This window comes from Abramis brama (genome assembly GCF_963993115.1).
Source record: "Abramis brama genome assembly, chromosome: 23".
Taxonomy (NCBI): Eukaryota; Metazoa; Chordata; class Actinopteri; order Cypriniformes; family Leuciscidae; genus Abramis; species Abramis brama.
The window spans coordinates 9,403,765-9,424,975 of record NC_139985.1 but is presented as its reverse complement, the minus strand read 5'-3'; the positions used below and the strand labels follow the sequence as shown (position 1 = coordinate 9,424,975).

General features: G+C 37.2%; 1 protein-coding gene across 4 annotated transcripts in view; it reads left to right on the top strand.

Moving 5' to 3' along the window:
* rnf207a (ring finger protein 207a) overlaps positions 1–21,186 on the top strand; it is a 30,011-nt gene extending 8,825 nt beyond the window's left edge. For 2 of the 4 annotated variants that reach the window (XM_084100084.1, XM_084100083.1), the window contains exons 2-18: positions 443–633; positions 5,543–5,669; positions 5,761–5,905; positions 5,988–6,069; positions 6,154–6,229; positions 7,241–7,366; positions 7,604–7,650; positions 8,857–8,929; positions 10,839–10,907; positions 12,475–12,543; positions 12,622–12,728; positions 16,905–17,067; positions 17,924–18,109; positions 18,198–18,249; positions 18,347–18,464; positions 19,564–19,644; positions 19,727–21,186. In XM_084100084.1, the coding sequence (XP_083956210.1) occupies positions 443–633; positions 5,543–5,669; positions 5,761–5,905; positions 5,988–6,069; positions 6,154–6,229; positions 7,241–7,366; positions 7,604–7,650; positions 8,857–8,929; positions 10,839–10,907; positions 12,475–12,543; positions 12,622–12,728; positions 16,905–17,067; positions 17,924–18,109; positions 18,198–18,249; positions 18,347–18,464; positions 19,564–19,644; positions 19,727–19,877 (1,863 nt within the window). In that variant the 3' untranslated portion in view covers positions 19,878–21,186. Of the gene's footprint in view, positions 1–442; positions 656–5,542; positions 5,670–5,760; positions 5,906–5,987; positions 6,070–6,153; positions 6,230–7,240; positions 7,367–7,603; positions 7,651–8,856; positions 8,930–10,838; positions 10,908–12,474; positions 12,544–12,621; positions 12,729–16,904; positions 17,068–17,923; positions 18,110–18,197; positions 18,250–18,346; positions 18,465–19,563; positions 19,645–19,726 lie in introns of all 4 variants that reach the window. The other 2 variants (XM_084100085.1, XM_084100082.1) reach the window with 2 other exon arrangements.
* Positions 21,187–21,211: the final 25 nt, after the last annotated feature.

The window sequence follows — 21,211 nt, the reverse complement described above, 5'->3', positions numbered from 1 at the left end:
CGTTTACTGATTGATTTTTCTATATCACTCACTGTATTTAAAAGTGATTATATTAGAACACTAGTCTATAGATTTGACTGTTTAGATTTGATTTATTAATGTGTTTTTATTTATGACAATTTGCCTTTTGTCTTGTTTTTATTTCCAACCCAACTTGTCAGAGAGAGAACAAGATTCTAATGTTATAATTATTAGTTTGAATAAAAAAGTATTTTAAGAAATGCAGATTATTTTATTTTATTTGTTTTAATTGATGTTATTGTAGAAATTCAGAAAAGCAAACTGGTATTTAATGTCCCACAAAACTAGATTATAGCTATTCTTTAAAAAATTGTTTAACTAATTCCGGATTTAAAAAAAAAGCAGAGACATTGGATATAATTATAGTAATATTCATTTCGAACTATCCCAAATACTTAAAGGTATTCGCTGTTTTTTACAGATGGCAGGAGGAATCATCTTCTCTCACGATGACCAGTGGGATCCAGACTATTACAGGCTCCATCCCCTCGTCTGTCACCTGTGTCATGAGCAATACAGCCGACCGTGTCTTCTGGACTGCTACCACATCTTCTGTGCCAGCTGCCTGCGTGGCAGAGTCAATGACAATCGCCTCAATTGCCCCCTCTGTGGGTAAGCACAAAAATATGGGGAGGTAAAAGACACAAGTGGTAAAGAAAATACAAAAAGTGTGCAAGAATCATGCCTGACCAATTAATGCGACATATTTGCCTCATGTGAACATTTGTTCTGATATCAAACATTTTAAATACTACTAAAAGTGAAATAAGTCACCCATAAGTAGACAATGTAGATGCTGAAAAAACTCCAATTGCTTTATTGAGATACAGAAACCTTTACCTCAAGGATTGGGGGGGGTTGGGTGAGGAAATGGAAATCATGACTGAAGCGTTCAATCAGAACCAGCCACAGCAAACTGAAGCCAAGTTACATCTGGGTCTCCACTTATTCTAGTTTTCTTCAAGCTGGAGCTTGTGTTAATTCCAAAATGAATCTTTGCCAAACCTGGATTCCTGTAATCTTTCTTGTACTACACCCACCCACTCATTACACTCTGTATATATAACCGTCAAGTCTTCTGTTTTGAAGTGCTCTCCAAGGTTTTGATGACTAACAAATGTTCTTCTAACTGGTTGATGCTACATTTCATCATTTTCAATTTATCTTTCTTTGGTTCAAAGTTTCTCTTTGTTGATCAATAACAACTTAGTCGTATCATGTGCTGTTGCAATCATTTCTTGGTCTTGAATTAAATTTCAAGTTCATACAACATGCAACAAAGAAACATAATTCTTCCAGGCCAGTGAGGTCCAGTTAGGAGAAGCACAGGGTTGTTGCTGTTTGGACAGCTGCAGGACGACCCCAGCATTCTGATTTTAGCACCACAACAAGCACTCCACATGATGGGCTCTCCGTGCATTGATCCCACAGCTTATAGCAATTACACACAATCTGGTGCTGACCTATTTAATCTTGTTTCGAAGTGACTCACAGATCTGCAATTTTTATGCGTTTCTTTACAATGTGCAGGGCAAATCAAAAGAGACCAATAGTGAAAATAACTAGATGTACCGCATGGCGGTACAAAATATGACCGCCGCTCAGGCCTGCACTGGCTTTCCACAAAAAGAAATGACGTGGAGCAATTTGGCTGTATTGCGTGTTTATGTATATACCTAAAAAAAGTAGTAGTATGTGCATGTCTGTCTGTGTGTGTGTGTATGTGTGTGTGTTTGTGTATGTGTGTGTCTGTGTGTGTGTGTGTGTGTGTCTGTGCGTGTATGTATGCGTGCGTACATGTGTGTGCGCGTGTGTGTTTGTGTGTGTGTCTGTGCATGTGGATTTGTATGTGTGTGTGTATGGGTGTGTGTCTGTGCGTGTGGATGTCAGTGTGTGTGCATGCTTGCGTTTGTTTGTATTCCTGCATGTGTGTGTGTGTGACAGTTAGGGTTGCCAACTTCAGAAAAGGAAAATGCGGGACAATCGTGGTTATTTATAGGAAAATGAGGGACACTCAAAATATTTGTACTGTATCACACAGTGTACGTCATTTCAGTGTCTGCAGTTAAGTTTGTGTTTAAAAGGTTATCAGACATAAACACATTTGTATTGCTTAACCTATTTATGTATTTAATTCTAAAAATAATTTTAATGTCATACATGAAAAAAGTCACATTACAAACAAACCATAGTTCAAAATAACAGCATTTATCTAAAATAGAAAGCTTTTTTAACATTATACACTAGGCTTACAGTTCAAAAGTTTGGGGTTAGTAAGATTATTTTTTGGGGGGAAAAATAAAGAAAGTAATTGCCTACTTTTATTCAGCAAGGATGCATTACATTAATCAAAAGTGACAGTTAAGATAATGTTACAAAAGCTTTCTATGTACTTTCTAAAAGCTTTAAAACATTAATAATAATCAGAAATGTTTTTTGAGCATATTATTCCCTCAGGTAGATTACATGTTTTCTTGCGTGGCTGGATGTTAGACTCATGAACAATAATCACGTTGTTTGCATTCGCCAAAATTGATTAGCCGAAATCAAAACGTGGACAGTGAAAGGAAATTACAGTTAGCGCGAGACGAGTCCGGCTTGAAGCGGAAGCGACCAGACGGCAGAGGATGTTCGCAAATCAAACAATGATTTGTCTCAAAACAGTGATTAAAAAAAGCTGTGATTGGATGATGACAGGTGTCGGTGATGATTCTCAAGTGTCGTGGTCAGCACTGCTGCTGTTGCTGTTGTATCAGTCAGTGGTTTATCAGCTTGTCAAAAAACGGGACACGGGAGGTCACGCAAGGGACAAATAAATTAGGCCCAAAATGCGGGACGTCATGCCTAATTCGGGACAGTTGGCAACCTTAGTGACAGTATCATCCTAAACCAGCAACCCTTCGCTCAACACCACCATCTACAGGCCGATGAGTGTACAGTCACTAAATGTGCACATAAATGAATTTATTTTATACCCCCCCATGGATGAAATTCTACGAAACTTAGCATACCCCCAGAGGATGTCAAGTTAATCATACACATGAAATATGGTGCAGTTCTGAACATCTCAACTGAAGATAGGGGCGATTAAAGCAGAATAATATTGCATTTTCATTTTTTATGGGAGGGGCGCAAATCACAAATGAGTGATTATGGGCTAGGTTGATGTGGACCCTTAAGAGCAACATACCATAAAAATTTCTTCATCCTCGATGCCACGGTTCAGGTAGTTATTTAGGAAAAACTGCATTTTTTGGGTTTGGGGGGGCCCAGCGCGGGGGGGGGGGGAGTGGCCCCCGGGGACCAAACGAAATTTTTCCGTAAAAGTCTAGTGGGGCTACATGCCCACCAAATTTCATGTTCCCCGGTGTTTCGGTGTCCCTGGTATCGTTGACGAAAAAATTCAGTAGATGACGAAAAAAAAAAAAAAAAAACTTTGACAATCGATTATGGGCTAGGTTGATGTGGGCCCTTAAGAGCAACATACCATAAAAATTTCTTCATCCTCGGTGCCACGGTTCAGGTAGTTATTTAGGAAAAACTGCATTTTTTGGGTTTGGGGGGGCCCAGCGCGGGGGGGGAGTGGCCCCCGGGGACCAAACGTCTAGTGGGGCTACATGCCCACCAAATTTCATGTTCCCCGGTGTTTCGGTGTCCCTGGTATCGTTGACGAAAAATTCAGTAGATGACAAAAAAAAAAAAAAAAAACTTTGACAATCCCTATATGACCGCTTTCGCTAGCTACGCTAGCGGCGGTCATAATTAGTGATACAAAGTTCTGTCATGAAATTCTAGATGGCATTCAGAGATTATATATCAGCCAGGATCCAAAAAGAGACCTCCAAAACAAAGTTTAACCTTTAAAATAGCACAATAACGGCACTTTAAATAGTTTTCTAATTGAATATATTTTAAAATGTAATTTATTCCTGTGATGACAAAGCTGAATTTTCAGCTTCATTACTCCAGCCTTCAGTGTCACATGATCCTTCAGAAATCAATCTAACATTCAGATTTTGGTTCTCAAGAAGCATTCTCATTCTCATTATTATGAATGATGTGATGCTTAATGCTTATTTTTGAGGAAACGATGATACTTTTTTCAAGATTCAAAAGAAGCTTCTGTATATCAACGTTATATCGCCCATTTGGCATCCTGTCCTGTAGAGATCAACATCAGCTAATAAAAAACATACTTACTGACCACTAAAAGTGTAAACTGAACTTTTGAATACTTTGTGAATTGTTTCCTAATATAGCAGGTCTCAGAGTTAGAAGATGTTTTAGAAGAACTAAGAAGAAAAACATATATTGTGTAGCTTGTTGTAACTAGCCATGTTTTGAGCACCAAGTATCTAATGATACAGCAGCAAAGCTTGCTATATTTATCCATTGTTTCCCACTGCAAACTTGCATTTGTGGTGTCTAAGTAGCCTGGCTTTATAAGACCAGTGTAGAAGTGCCAACAGTCTGTGGTTCAGTGGGTAAAAGCAAAGCTCATTTCAACAATGCAGTTCATTACCACAGCCTAACATAATAGAAATGCTGCAGTGTGCTTTCCCAAATTGTAGAACTTTTTCATTGCTTAGATTCTATTATATGGTAGGCTATTTGTTTGCATGTGAGTGTGGCGGTGTAATCTTTCTCAGTTTAGTGTGAGTGTGGGATCTAGCTTTGTCACTTATGAGTTGCAGATAATGAAGCTTTTGTACTTTGCAGTACCACACACTCCCTCATGCAGTGTAATCTAGGAATTCACCACTTTGATGCTATTACTGGCACAGAAAAGCTGGTTATACTGAAAACAAGATAAATGTGGAGACTGACGGATGAACATATTTGTGTCGAACACATTGAACACATTTGTTATTCCTTTTACCCCAAGAACTTTTAGAATTTTTAAAAATGTATCACAAAGAAAGGTTATGAAGAAACAAGAAGATTCGATATTTTAGGACCATTTCTGGATTATTTAGGTCGCCGGTTGAACATAAGCAAATTTGTGACCATGTTAACTTCTTTCACATTTTCTTGCTTGCAATGACGCACTTTGGATCATTCTCAAAGCAAGATCATCAGATTTTACACAAACTTATTGAGTAAATAAATATCTAAAACGTTTTATGTCCATTTTTCAGTTCAGTATGATGATAATATTAAATTAGTTATATTATAATATTATGATATTTAATATTAATATTACGAATGAATTAAATGAGAAATTATCCTATTCCATTCATTCCAACATATTTAATGTGTTATAATTCAATGTATTATATTCACAACATCATAATGAGTGGCTATTACATATCACATATTACAAAATGTAAATGCATGCAGGTTAGTTTTTTTCCTGCAGGTTGATTTCCATCCCGGTACGTACGATTTCGGTGCTTCAACACCCCAAAACACCCGCCGACAGAGAAAATCGCATTGGCTATTTTTGGGCTACATTTGACTGGCCATTAGGCTACTTTTATTGTACAAACCTGGCAACCCCTGATGTGCATGTCTCTTACAGGTACCCCTCAGTCGTGATGGGCACAAATGCACTTCCCCCAGAGGACCGTTTGCTGAGGTTTCTGGTGGATAATTCGACAGACAGTGTAGTACAGTGTGCTAACTGTGATATGGAATGCAAAGCACAGGTACATGAAAAAATATGCATTCATTTATTTTCAGGCATCAGCAGTAACAGCACATCCTTTTGACTGAATGTGCATGTATATATGTGCATAGGATGCTGGAGTGATGTATTACTGTAACACCTGCAGCCAACCATTGTGTGGAGAGTGCAGAGAGCTCACACACAAAGCCAGGATGTTTTCCCAGCATGATATTGTGTCCCTGGCCAAACGCACCAAAGAAGGGCACTGCAAGTGCTGTGAGTTTATTCCTCCATATACCATTAACATGTGTAAAGTCAGACCAAATGACGTTGATGATGTTTCGCATTTCCTTATCAGCGCTCCATGAAGAGATGTACATCATGTTTTCGACAGAGAAAAAGTCCATGCTGTGCATCAAGTGTTTCAGAGACATGCCAAAGTAAGAATTGCAAATTTGAATTGCAAACGTTTATAATTTAAATAAAAATGAATCTGACTAATATTATTTAATTTCATGATATAGTGGGAATCGCACCCACTGCATTGACATTGAGACTGCATATGGGCAGGGATGTGAAACACTGGATCAAGCTGTTCTGGTGAGTAAGTAAAAAGTAAGTAGGGATTGTTCAATTCCAGAAACTTCCGAGAATCTTATAATATTTAAAGCATTAACTGAAAATGATAAATGCTTCATATCATCTTATACTACAGAATGTATACACATGTACAGTGGATATTACATTTATTAATAAAAGTTCAGTTTGGGGTCAGTACGATTTTTTGGTAACAATTTAGTTTAGGGTCCAATTCTCACTATTAACTAGTTGCTTATTAGAATGCATATTACTAGGATATTGGCTGTTTATTAGTAGCCTACTTAAAAAGCACATTAATGCCATATTCTACATCCCTTAATCTAACCCCATACCTAACCTTAACAACTACCTTACTAACTATTAATAAGCAGTAATTTGGAGTTTATTGAGGCAAAAGTCGTAGTTAATAGTGAGAATTGTCCCCTAAACTAAAGTGTGAACTTTTTTTCAGAAATTAATACCTTTATTTAACAAGGATGAATTAAATTAAATAAGTGACAGTAAAAAATATTCATAATGTTACAAAAGATTTCTGTTTCAAATAAATGCTGTTCTTTGAACCTTCTATTCATCCCAAAAAATCCTTAAGAAATGTATCAACAACAAAAAAACACGCACAACTGTTTTCAACATTGATAATAATATGTTTCTTATAGCATATTAGAATGATTTATGAAGGCATGATTTATGCCATAACAGGAATAAATTATATTTTATATACAATTATTTTAAATTGTAATAATATTTCACTTTATTACTGATTTTACTGTATTTTTGATCAAATCATTTCAGCCTTGGTGATCATTAGAAAAACAAGAAAAAAAAATTACCAACCCCACATTTTTAAACATTAGTGTATGTGATTATAGGAGAATATAATGTGTTAGATTTAGAACAGAGCTGAAGCTCTTAAGGTGAACGACCAACATCTAGTTCAAAGAGTACAACTGAACCTCATTGCGGAGTACCGACAAGTGGATGCATCTTGTGCTGACCTGTTTTCCCCTGAAGGAGGTGAAGGAGCTGCAGATGTCAGTGCGAGAGGCCATCGTATTGCTGAAGGCCATGCTGGGTGAAGTGCGAACAAATGCAGAAGAGGTGGAAAGTGCCATCTGTACTCAGTTCAACAGTATTCAGGTGAGGTAACACACCAGAAGGGGGCACACTGTGACCACAGACCAGAATAATGGGCAGCTTTGTGAGCATCAGAGATGAATTCTTGGACAAAGATCATGATCCAAACCATACAATTTAAGGAAAATGTAATTTGAGTTAAACAGGCTAAATATGTGCTCAATGCATCGCTGAAAATTGAATGTTGAGAATACAAAATAGTATTTAGTCCAAAAGTAAAAGCTGTTCTTTTCTTCCCAGGAAAAACTTTTAGAGAAAAAAAAGGACCTCTTAAAGGCTGCGGAAAGGTAAATATTGTCCTAATAGATCCCGTAAGTCTAAATTGTCTATCCGTGCCAGTTTATCCACATGGCTTTGGCAGAGCACAGAGTTGTGGTCAATGTTGGAACAGCAGTGGCTTTGGTTTTGTTTCATGAGTCCTGTTATTTGTTGAGTTTTTTTCTCCGTCCCCTTTCCATCATTGCCTGGAAGCTGGCTTGATGTTTTCCAGGAATTAAGCTATTTATGTCAAGCTGCAATCTAGGACTCAGCGTGTGCGTTTGTGTTTTTATATCAGGGACATGCAAGAGCAAACAAAGGAGGAAATGTTAAAATCAGGCTGATTTTTGGACATTGGGGGCCCTAACTTGCAACCAGCGCAATTGACTTTGTACACCGACGCATGTATCATTCCTATTTTGCACCTGACGCACAGCGGACTTTTCCCTCCACAGACGCACGTCAGTAAATTAGGGAATGAACTTGCACTCCCGGGGGCGGTTCAGCGAAAAGAGGAGGCGTGTTCCGGCGCAAACGTTCCCTGGTGCTATTTTGCAGGTTTAGAAAACAGATAACAGAAAACGCTTTCAGATGCTATTTTAAGGGCGCATGCTTGGCCATAATGTAGCGTGTGCACAATGCGCATACACTTTGCTTCTCTACTCTACACAGACGCAGGAGTTGCCATTTTTGCAAACCATACATAATTACAAGGAAAAATATTACCACACGAGGGAATCATTGTGGTGTCCATGAAGATGTGAAAAAATAGGCATAAATCTAGCTTACACATTTACCCAAATTATTATACGCCTGTTTAACCGAAGCTTATTTGGGTGGGTTTCTCCCATCCCCATACAATGTCACTTCTCTGTCTTTTACGGCCCTGACGAGAACGTCGGTCTCCTCGGCTGTGAACCGCTCCTGGTGTGCGCCTGGCAAGTCCGCCGTTATAATAGCAACCCGCCATGGAACAAGCGCACCTGCTCTTAAAGGGAATGCCAGATGATGCTCTGATTGGTTTATTTCACGTTTCGCCCAAACCACACCTATGAGTAATGTAGCTACTTCAGAGATCCGCCCACAAAGTTACTTGTGTTTCCCGTTTGATATTTGCGTTTCAGATCGTTAAAATAGAGCCCATACAGTGTATTTGTGTTGGAAAGGTCTATGCATTGTGTATACATTGGCCCAGAGGGTACTAATATATTTTTTTACCTATAAATTCTCAACAGTCAACATGAAGAGAAGGAGAAGGCACTCAAGGAACAATTTTCTCACTTGTCCACCCTCCTGCCCACCCTTCAGGTATTTTGAAAGGATAGTTTAGCCAAAAAAAAAAAAAATTCTGTCAGGACCACTATCGTCAAATACGATTGACAATTAGCATACAGTTTGGATTGGCGGTATGGTTCCGTTCTGGGCGAGAACTCCTTGCGCATCCATGCAGCCTAGCATGGATAAGAGCAGGGAGAGCAGCAATAACCCCCTTTAGGGTATACAGAACAGAACCAACATGAATGTATGCAGATGTCATTAATTCAAGATTTTAAAGTACAACATAATTCGAGAATTTATTCTGATTCAAAGGGAAACAGAATGCCAAATCCTGACTGGACGAGAGGAGGAGCTGGGGATGGAGGAGGGTAATTAGCTCCTGAGAAACGCGATAGCTGCTGATAATACTGAAGGAGCTTATATGTATACAGATAAAAACGAGTGTTTAGGACATAAAAGTGGATACAGGCAGTTGAGACAGAGCGTTACGTGTCTCATTACTCTGAGAACGTACGCCCGCTGGAGGAGACCGTAATCGGCAACACAGGATAGTTTATCTTACAGAAATATAATAAAACTGACATTTGGATATTTGACTTGCCAGTGACCAAATGTTTAACTTACTGCAGACGTAGTGTATTTTTAGTGCATACTGAGTGTCAGGATCCCACAATTTACCCATTCGTTACAGCCTGTATCCACTTTTATGTCCTCAAACGCTCCTTTTTGGGGTCGACAGCTTATGAAAACTTATTTCTGGGTTTCTTAGCTTGTTTGCTGTACACCTTGTCACATAGCAGCTTTTAGACATTATTCTGTCTTTTGTTAGAAGCAAGAAATGACAAGGAGGCAGCCTCGCGCAATGCAAAGTCAATGGAGACGGTTGGATTGTTTTCCCCCTTGGTGGGCGTGGTCTTCAGATTATGACGCGTTGCACTCTGTCTCTATAGGTAGACGTGGTGATGAGTCAGCTGATGCAAGCTTGACTAACGTGACCTGCCAGAACTGATGCTACTTGATTTCTGTCATCATTTACTCTCATGTTGTTCACAAACCGTAGGCCCATGACTAAGTATTGATAATCATTTTAAGAAGTATTAAATTATTTATTATTAAAAAGCTGATGATTTAATAGGCCTACATTTTTTGTGAGCACTGAACGTTCAAAGTAAAAAAAACAACAACAAAAACGGCACTATACAATCAACTAATACCACCATTTATGCCAAGTGATTGCTCATGATTTACTGTTGATGAATTATGATCATGTTTACTTTGTGGTGTTTATATTGTAATATGTTGTAGGTCGCAAGAGTGTTTATTTTTTCCTTTTTATCCATCCTTTTGAATCAAAGTAGTAAAGCATAGACATTTCAAAATAAGAGTCTCAGTATTTTACAGGCTTGTTTATAATAAAAAGTCCCGCTTTATACAAAATATAAATTTTCTTCTGGATATTGGTATTTTGCTTACGCAATAAACTGTCTGGCATTTAATTCAATGTAAACTCTTGTGGCTTCTCTATATACAGGAAGGAAGGAAAGGCTAAAAACATTATTTAACACATTTATTATGGTTTTTACTAGTATCAGCACAATAATCTGTTTATTGCCTTTTTTGGACACATTATTATTGTATCAGCAAAATCCAATATTAATTGAATTCTAATTTGATATATTAGTACATGAAACCATCAATACGTATATTGAAAAAAAACCACGTCTTGAGTATTTAAACTTGGTTTTCCTGCTCTGTGTGCCACAGCATGTTTAATTAAGTAAAATCTGAGATACATGATTTATTTTAAGATTGTATTGGTTTGTTCTGTATGGACATACGGTATTATGTATTAATTGTATTTAAAAGTCAATTAAAAGTCTTAAATGGGATTTTAAAAGCTCTGCAGATACTCTGATTTATGTATTATCTCTATTCCCAGGTGCACCTGGTCACCTGCTCCACTTTTCTCGGCTCAGCCAATAAGTATGAGATCTTAGATATGGGATATGTTAGTACATTTATCCTTTATGCATTACTTTTAACGTGCCCCTATTGTGCTATTTTAAAGGTATCTAATTTTGTTTTGGAGGTTTACATGCATCCAAGGTGTAAAAAAAAAAAAAAAAACACTTTAATTTTCTCACAGTATACATTGCAGCATCACCTCTTTTCTCACAGTGTCTAAAATGGTTCGATCAAGGATTCAGTCTCTCTAAACCTAGTCTCAGCCTCAGACGTCACGCCCACGGAACGTTGGCTAAACGTCTGATGCATATGGTACACTTAACTGGAAACACTTCAGGAATGTTGAAGTCGTCATCTGATTGGTTGAATTTTATCGGATTTCCGGGGGGCGCGAGTGTCGCGTTTATTTTCGGTCCGCCGGGAAACAAAGCGCAGACGTGTGATTGCGGAAGAAAAACTGTTGTGTTTACATGAGTGACAATGAGCATTTATCAAGATCAGCTAAACGTAGGATTCTCAAAAGTATGCGAGGTTCACGGCATAGACTCTTTAAGAGATGTCCAGGAGTTTTGTTTGAGGCACTTAGTGGAGACAAAAAGAGATATTTTAGCCTGTTTGCCGACGGGATTTGGGAAGAGTATTATTTTCCAAGCCTGGCCGACCCTTTGTCAGCATTTAGAAGGATTCCCAGCAGATCCAATTTTACTAGTTGTGTGTCCCCTCCTATCTATCTTGTTTTCTTCTCCTTCTTTGATTTTCTATGCTGACTGACTTGTTGCACGCCGGTCTGTTGTTGTGGGTCCCGAAACGTGACGCTGAACGAAACGAACTGTAATTGGTTGTTTGACATGTCGGTCAAACGGCCTTATGGGCGGGCCTTGGCCAAAGAAAGCTGCTATAAATTCCAGACCTTCAGCCGTCAGTCTGAAGGTCTGGCTACGCGAGACTACTCTAAACCCCTCCTTTCCGAGAGCCTACTCTGCTCTGATTGGTCAGTTGGCCCAGTCTGATGTGATTGGTCTACCGCTTGCAGTGCATATTGGAAACCAAACGGCCATTACCATAGGTCAAATTTCAACTCTGGAGGCTTCCTCAGCATAAACAGTGACAAGAACAGTAACAATGGCGTCGGTTTTACCATATCAATTCAAGCTTAAGTCCTCATCCTTTGGAAGTACATGCAAAGTGGTTTGCTTTCGCAGCACACTAAACAGCGTCTTCTCGACATGTCAACAACACAAACTAAAATCTTTGAGGCCTCAGCTACAACTAGTGTTTGAGGGCGGGCCGAAGTAGGCGCTGTTCGCAGGCAGCCAATGAAGACCAAAGGCTGGAATTATGCAAATTTGTTACAAACTTACGCAGGTTTGTGCAGGAAGTAAGACTGGAATTACTGACGACTCGTTTCAGGTAGTTCAGAATCGGTTCTTTCTTTTGGAAAACAATCTTGTGCACTCTGATTTTTGAAACTTGGCAGAGCTTTTACATAAACAACTATATTCTACACTACATGAAAGGTAATATTCGAAAAAGCATTATAGGGGCACTTTAAATAATGTCTCAAAGAAAAAGAAAAAAAGTTTAAATGTATGCCCTATGACACTTAACAGCAGTTGATGGACAGACTGTGTAGCATTGTAACGCTACCTCACAAGTTCCGCCCTGTCCAGAGTAGCAAGGTGAGTTTGAATACCAAACTTCTGCTGCCCTTTGTGCAGACCTCTGACACTAACAAAGTGTATGTATCAACTCTACAGATAAACACACACTACCATGCTGAGTTTGCCCTCTGTCTGGAGCCTCTTCTGATGATGGGCCAGCGGAGGCCTGGCTCTGTGACTGGAGGAACTGCCTTGAGTGACAGGTGACTGAGCGGTTTATATGTTACCAAGTACAGCATAAAGCTATTATATGACTGCGCTGTTATTCAACCTTGGACTGACTGTGTTGCTTACTTTGCTGAAGTACTTATGAAAAAACATAAATGTATGTTGGTGTGATTAAAGGACATGCGAATATATCTGATCTCATTTTTATAATCAGATGTTGTGATATTTATAACTAGAGCAGTAATAATGGCCACACTGTAAAAATTCAAACTGCAAAACGATTTCCCATTAAATGTAAAAAATGTATAAATAGAACAATGTTTTTTAGATAGCTGGAGTCCATTTTAATTTAAATAAGATAATAATGTAAATCTAATAATATGATATATACATTACCATTCAAAAGTTTGCGGTAAGTGATATTGCGATAAATTAATTTAAATTTAAAATAAATTAATACTTTTATTCAGAAAGGACAAATAAATTGATCAAAAGTGACATTAAAGACAGATATAACAATACAAAATATGTATATTCCAAATATATCATGGTTTCCCATAAAGTAATAAGAAGCACAACATTGATAATAATAAGCAAAATTTCTTAAGCACCAAATCAGCATATTATGATTTCTGGAGGATCATGTGACACTGAAGACTGGAGTAATGATGCTGAAAATTCAGCTTTGTCATCACAGAAATGCATTACATTTAAAATATATTAAAATAAAAAATAATTATTTTAATAATATTGAACTGTTTGTTTTTACCATATGATCAAACAAATACAGTCGTGGTCTCACCAAATCTCAAATCTCAACAACCCCAAAGTTTTGTCACAATTAGTACAATTGTTTTCATTATAATTTATAATATGCTTCGTGCATATTATAAATTATAATGAAAACAATTGTACTAATTGTCAATATGCCATTTTTTATGCACTTGGAATGCTCAAATTGTCTGAATTCTGTCTAATGACACAGATCTGCTTTCTCAGTCGGTTATTAAGCTCCTAAACAGAAAATCATTTATATAACTCTCCCTAACAATGCACCAGGTGGCAACTGTCCTGTTATAGCTAGAGTTAGTTTTGTGTCTGTGAGGGGCCAGGAGCTGAGGTGATAACATGAGGCACAGAGAGCCTGACTTCCTGGAAAGCTCTCATTTCGGGAGAAGGGCTCAGAGAGTTATGCCACTGACAGACCACTTCAGAGCCTTATTCATAATATAGAGCTGTATATGAGTACTGTTTCCAGATCAGTTTAGCTCTTTAGATTGCAGTAAGATTAGTGCAGTAGACGTGAACATGTTCTGGTATAAGTGCAAATCTACGTATATGAACAGAGCTTACAAAAGAAAGGGATGTGATCCTAAATTCCTTTTCTCCGAATCCACCTCTGATCTCATTGCATAGAATTGTAGGTTGTGTTCAAGTCCTGTTGCTATGGAGTGAACTATATGGAGTTTTATAAGCACTTTTCTAAGAAACTGGAGGCGCTTGTTGTGGGAATATGTGCTTAGTGTCTTCATATATTCCTGTATATCTGCATAGTGTAGCAGTTATTTTCAGGACTGATAAATGTTAGCTATGCAGTTCTGCCTTTTCAAACTATAGTTCTGAGTTTGCTTGGCATGACAAATTGCACATTGTTTTTCAGCAGCCCCAAATGTAAATGTAAATGTATTTTTATTAGATTATTTTAGATTATTATTTTATTATTTATTAAGAATCAGTGAATATAGGTAATATCACCCTCCCCTATCCCAACCTGTGCAGCATTGTGAAAGGTTAGCAACAGTGATTGATAACATGATTGATAATGTGATCGTTGCAAACCTCTCTGTAAGAACGTTCACACTGTGGCATGTACTTTTTTAATGTTTTTTAATAAAGGGGAAGGAATTGTAGAAAAGCAGGGCAGAAACAAGCTGGCCAAGTGAGGTTTTTTTATTTTTTATTAATTAATAAAACAATGAATTTAAAGTTCTGTCACTCAATTGTATCAAAGTCATCATTTTGGTATCATGACAACACTAATGTACACTAAAAGTTTGATATCGGAAAGGTTTTGTAAATGTTGTAAAAGTCTCTTATGCTCACCAAGGCTACAATTGTTTGGTTCAAAAATACAGTAAAACAGTAACATTGTGAAATATTATAAGTGTTTTCTATTTTAATATATTTTAAAATGAATTTTTTTCCTGTGATAGCAAAGTTGAATTTTTAGCACCATTACTCCTTTCTTCAGTGTCACATGATCCTTCAGAAATCATTCTAATATGTTGATTTGAAACATTTCTTATTATTATCAGTGTTGAAAACAGTTGTGCTGCTTAATATTTTTGTGGAAACCGTAAAACATTTTTCAGGATCCTTTGATGAATGGAAAGTTAAAAAAAAACAGCATTTATTTGAAATAGAAATCGTGTGTAACATTACAAATGTCTTTACTGTCAATATTAATAAATTGAATGTGTTCGTTTGATATTTTGTTATAATGCAGTGGCATTCGTACATTTTTCCAATGTGGCTTCAAGCATCCAAATATTAGTTGGAGCCACTCCACAATATCAGTCCTAATCCTCTAAACCTATTATCATGATTAAAAGTTTCCATATTGAATTCCCATTGTCATGCATGCCACACTATATGCCCTGCACGTTTTCATAAAAGACCCGGCATTACGGCCTCAATGCATCTACACGGAATACCCATGGTGATAAGAGATCAGAATGTATACAACTATTCCACCACAGCAACCTCCATCTCTCCATAGAGAGTTCAATGACGCAAGTCCCTGTGACAACTTTCCACATCAATCATCCCTACTGTTTTCAGATTTGTGAAGCCCTCCACCAAACAAACGTCCTCCCCCATCTGCCCCCATGACAACAGACAGTACAGTACAGGCGTCAGGCTTCTCTCACTATTTTTAACAGAATTTCAGAGAAGTGTTTCGGATTCTGCTCGTTGCACAGAGTTCACACAAAGTGCTTTGTTCCAAAGCTGCTGATGTCACCGTTGGTGCCAGGATTTTAAATTGGTAAAAGTAAGGGGGTGGGACGCTTGTCACTTAGGCTCGGAGAACATACACTGTCCAGACTCACTCGAGGGACTTGTAACGCCACAGTATAGGGAAGAGAGATTAGAGGAGCTTTGAAACTAAGGTAACAGTCTTTATTCTTGTTGTTTTCTTAGTAACATCATGAGTTTTCAATAGGGCTTTTCATTCTTGATCTTTTAATTCTTGTTCCTGAACCTCAGGAATTTCCAGCTGAGGTTTGTGAACTGAGGTGGGAATGCTGCATTTCTGTGCATCGTTAATTGTAGTGACCATCAATGGTCATCAAGCTCTGAAAATGGATAAGCACCAGAATCTGAGTTTAACTTTAGCCAAAATAGGTCTGAATGTCAATGTTTTGATGGTTGTTACATAATATATTAATGTTCTGCTTCAGCCATAGAGAATTACCTGGCTTAGGTCAGTGTCGTTATTGTTAACATAAACTTTAATTATTAAAAATTGTTTTCGTCAATTGAAATAAAGCTGAAATAAAATGACTAAAATGAAATAAATTATAAACTACATAAATCACAGGGTTAAATAACATAAAAATAACATTAAATAAATAGCCTACTTTAGTTAACATGAATTACCAATGAACAATACTTACAGCATATTTAAATCTAAATTATTGTTAATTTCAACATTTACTAATACATTGAACAACTATTTTTATTAACTAATATTAACAAAGATTAATAAATACTGTCAAATGTTTTGTTCATTGTTAGTTTATGTTTGTTATTACAATAACTAATGTTAACAAATTAAACCTTATTGTAAAGTGTACCATTAAAGTTAAAAAGAAATATTAAAAAACTAATACAAATGACAAAAGCATTTTAAAAGCATAAAAATATTAATAAATGACACTGCTTTAGATGTTTATTATTAAATATATAGGATTGTTTATCCTAAAAGGTTTTTATCAAAAAATGTTTTGTTTTGTTTGTAACAAAATGTGTACCTTTTTTTTTATATTTGCATGAGCATCTTTAAGGATTTTCCCATTGGCTTAAAGTCTGTTCTATGTCAGTAACTGCCAGGTTAAAATCTTAGCGAGAGCAATCTTTGCCTTTAAACTAAATTCTGACTACAGGTGAAAAATAAGAATGATGTGAGGATCTCTCATTTCCTTTCACAGGCTGTCAGCTCTGTCTATGTCTTGCCCGTCCCCATCTCTCAGTGAAATGCCTTTTGGCCGCCGGCCCATCTTTCACAGATACATTTGTACCAAGGTGCTGCTGGCCGAGGGCAGAGAGTCACCCTTTACTGAGCACTGCCGCAACTTTGAGAAGAGCTACAGGGTGAGAATTAGTCTTCTTTGATACGTTAGTCTACCCCTAAACATGGACAGAATTAAACTTCTATTTGCTATTAAAGAAAAATGATATGTCAGCCTCATCATTCTGTTTTAAATGGAAATACCTCATGATGGGAATCCCTAAAAGGTTCTATATATGAATGACTGGCACCCTTTAAGGCAGTGGTTCTTAACTAGGGGGCCAGGGTCCACTGGGGGCCTCAGCAAACTTTAAAGGGGGCCTCAAGATGATGTCATGATTTAAAATAAGACAAAACAAGCATTAAAGAGAGAAAAAAAAGGGACAAATCTGTCAAGTTGTCTCAAGTACCTCAAGTTGTTCTAAACCTGTATGAGTTTTTTTTCTGTTGAATAAAAAAGAAGATATTTTGAAGAATGTTGGTAACCAACATGGTTGGTTCCCATTGCCTTCCATAGTGGTTTTTTTCATACAATGGTAGTCAGTGGGGACCAGCAACTCTTTGGTTACCAATGTTCTTCAAAATATCTTCTTTTGCATTCAACAGAACAAAGAAACTCATACAGGTTTAAAACAACATGAGGGTGAGTAAATGATGACAGAATTGTTGGGTAAACCGCCGCTTTAAGGTTCTATATAGAATCTTTTCTTCTAAGAGTGTGGAGACACTTCAAAGTATATTATATTGTATACATTAAATAATCTCTTCTGTACTGTATTATTTCTCAATTTTGCACAAGAATGCTGAAACCAAGAGAATCAAATGCCTTTTCATTCCATTCATGTACTCTAAAACAATGCTTTTGTTGTATTTTGGGTAAATAAACAAAAACAACAACAATACAATGTAGTATTATTTGATCAATATTTCATGACCCAGGTTCTTCAGACAGAAGTCCAGAGGCTGAAGGATGAGGTTCAGGAGATGCACAGAGACCTGACAAAACATCACTCTCTCATCAACACGGACACCATGGATAAGATCCTGGAAAGGTCTCTAATCATTGATGAACAGATCGCGTCTCAGTACTCTGCCGTGCAGACCCAGAGGGCCGTATTTCAGGAGGTGAGGCTAAATTATAATTCCTGCAAAAACATATTCTTTTTTTCAAAACACAGCAGTGCACCTTAGAATATTTTGGCTGTGTTTCTAGATATGGGATGTGACCTTTCAAAGAGTAACCAATGAGCAAGAGATCTATGAAGGTGAGGAAAGCAACAAATTGTCTGTGATGCCTCAGGGTTAATTTTATCATGCAAGTTAAACTATTAATTTGTGAACTAATTAATTTACTAATTACAGCACAGCTTCATGACCTTCTGCAGCTGAAGCAAGAAAATTCCTACTTGACAACCATTACACGACAAATTGGACCCTACATCTTATCCATAGCAAAAGTGAAAGAGCGCCTGGAACCCAGGTTGTTTTAATATTTAAAAATTCATGTTATATATATTTTACTGCTTTCCATTTGCTTATATGAGTAGTTCAGTCAGGACCACTTTGAGAATGAAATTTATTGACAATCTTTGGATTTTGCGAGAGACTTCTAAAGTGCTCGAGCTGCCATAATAGACAGCTTGAGATACATCCTTGAGACACAAATCCCCCAAGCCTTTTAATAACCAAATGTTTCTTAGCATATGTTTACAGAAGGAGATACAATGATTAAGTACATAGAGATTCTATACAGAATCCACTGCTCTATTATGAAGATGCTAGGAGGTGAAGGGGTGGAGGTGGGTGTAAAGTAGGTGGAGTAACAAATCAGCTGAGCGTCAGCTGATATTGTTTAGCGACCAGTGGTCTGCCTGAACTACGCTTGAATTCCATTCGATCACTCAAGCTCTATTTAAAGGGATAGTTCACCCAAAAATGAAAATTCTTTCATTAAGACTTTCGTTCATCTTCGGAACACAAATGAAGATCTTTTTGATGAAATCTGAGAGCTTTCTGTCTCTAGACAGCTACCAACTACCAATTTGATGCTTCAAAAACTTCATAAAGAGATCGTAAAACTAGAGATCTGAAGAGACTCAATTGCTTTATTTGATGAACAGATTGAATTTAAGCTTTTATTCATTACTCATTATTCATACAGGTTCATTCCTGTGTGTTACGCAGTACATTTAGGCTTCCACAAGAACCAATGAGGTTTGTTGTCGTGCGTCAAGCAGGTTCGATTGAGCTTCTGTTTATGTTCACTGATCAATGTTTATATGTAACAAAAGCCTAAATTTAATTTGTTCATAATAAAGCGCTCAATTTCTAGTTTTAAGATCTCTTTATGAAGTTTTTGAAGAGTCAAAGTTGTAGTTGCGTCGCTGTCTATGGAAGGATAAAGCTCTCAGATTTCAACAAAAAGATCTTCATTTGTGTTCCGAAGATAAATGAAACGAAAGTCTTGGAATGAGGTTTAGAACGACATGCGAGTGAGTAATTACTGACAGAATTTTCATTTTTGGGTGAACTATCCCTTTAAATATTTTAGTCATTAAATAGTATTGATGTATTTACAGGTTTCAAAAGCCTGAGGATGATCGCATGGACACCATAGTTAAAATCTGTGAGGACAATGCAATGACTACTGAACAATGCAGGTGATGTATTCGATGTTACTGTTTAACAGCTCAAAGTGCAAATGTTAAAACAATAACAATGACATGTCATTTCTTCCACCAGCTGCAATGAGAAGAGTTGCTCAGCAGTCTATGGCAGGGACTCTCTTATCCTGCCGCCTAGTGAGACACTACTAAAGAGCAGTGACTTCTGTTGGCAAGGAAAGCCGATAAATATTTCAGAAACGTCTTGCTGCAAAGAGCTGCCACTATAGAGCTGCATGTATGGATGATGGTGAACACTGACCACAAACGTGGCATGTGCTTTCAAGCATGTGCTAGATGTCAACACATGAACATGGGGCTTACCAGTAACTTCAAAATAATAAGGACATGAATGGAATATATGTTTTGGTATATTTATGGAATAATGTTTTAAGTGTGTCAAATCAAATGGACCTTAGCTATAAACCGACTGCATCGGATGGTGCAAAAAATGTTTTACAGACTGGTTTGTGACTTGGTATTTTGCATTTAATTCCAAAGTTCAAAAGAACAGCATTTATTTGAAATACAAATGTTTTGTCTTTACTGTCACTTTCGATTAACGGAATGCATCCTTGCTCAATGAAAGTATTAATTCACCTCAAACTTTTGAATGATAGTGTATGTGCAAATGTGATTGTAAGAATATAATATAGGCTACTGACTATAAAAACAAGCTTTCACTTGTCCCTACCTTTTTGTACAAGGACCATTCAATGCATGCTCTTAGATTTCTTTTTATATGTTTTTTCTGCATGAATAGAACAGCGCTGACTAATACCAGACTAAGAATGTGGTATAAATGAAACTACGGAGCCACAACTCAATACACAAGGTGAATACTTCTGACACGGAGTGCTCAGCTATACAGATACAGAGAAAGAAATGGGGTCACAGCGACCTTCAAGTGCACGCCGTGGAGGTTCAGACTCGTGAAAAAATACATTTCGAATATTGAGTATGAACGAGAGTTCAGAACTCTTTTCACAACAGTCATAGGCCTATATCATCTTTCCTCACCGACCTAAGGACTTCATAAATACACACAAAGCGCCTAGTTATTCTTCCTCATTATTTTTACCGTTTCACTGTGGTTGAAGAGGTAAAAGATGCTGGTAGGCTTGTGGTTTTCCTATGTATGGCTCTGTTCGTTTTGATCTTCCAAATGATTCTCTAATGATCTTTCTTTAACGGAATACTGTAAAACATGTTTAAATATAACTGCAGGCCTAGTGTAGTAGTGATATAAATTGCAAAAACTGCAATTGCAAAATAAATATTTTTGAAAATCCCACATAGGGTACGTCAACGAAATCAAGAGGATGCTGCTTTAAAACATAGCCTACTACTACATAAAGGACATACTGAATCAGTACAGTAACTTACATTTTAAAAACATATATATTGCCACCTACTTCGTCTATTTTTGTTCCACCAGTGACAATAGTTTCAAGGCAGGATTAGGCAGCAAAACAGCTCCTGAATGAATCAGCGTCGCGTAATTGAAAGAATCGTGTGAGTGAATCGTTTTGTTTTTGAACGACTCACTCATAAAGACAGTCCC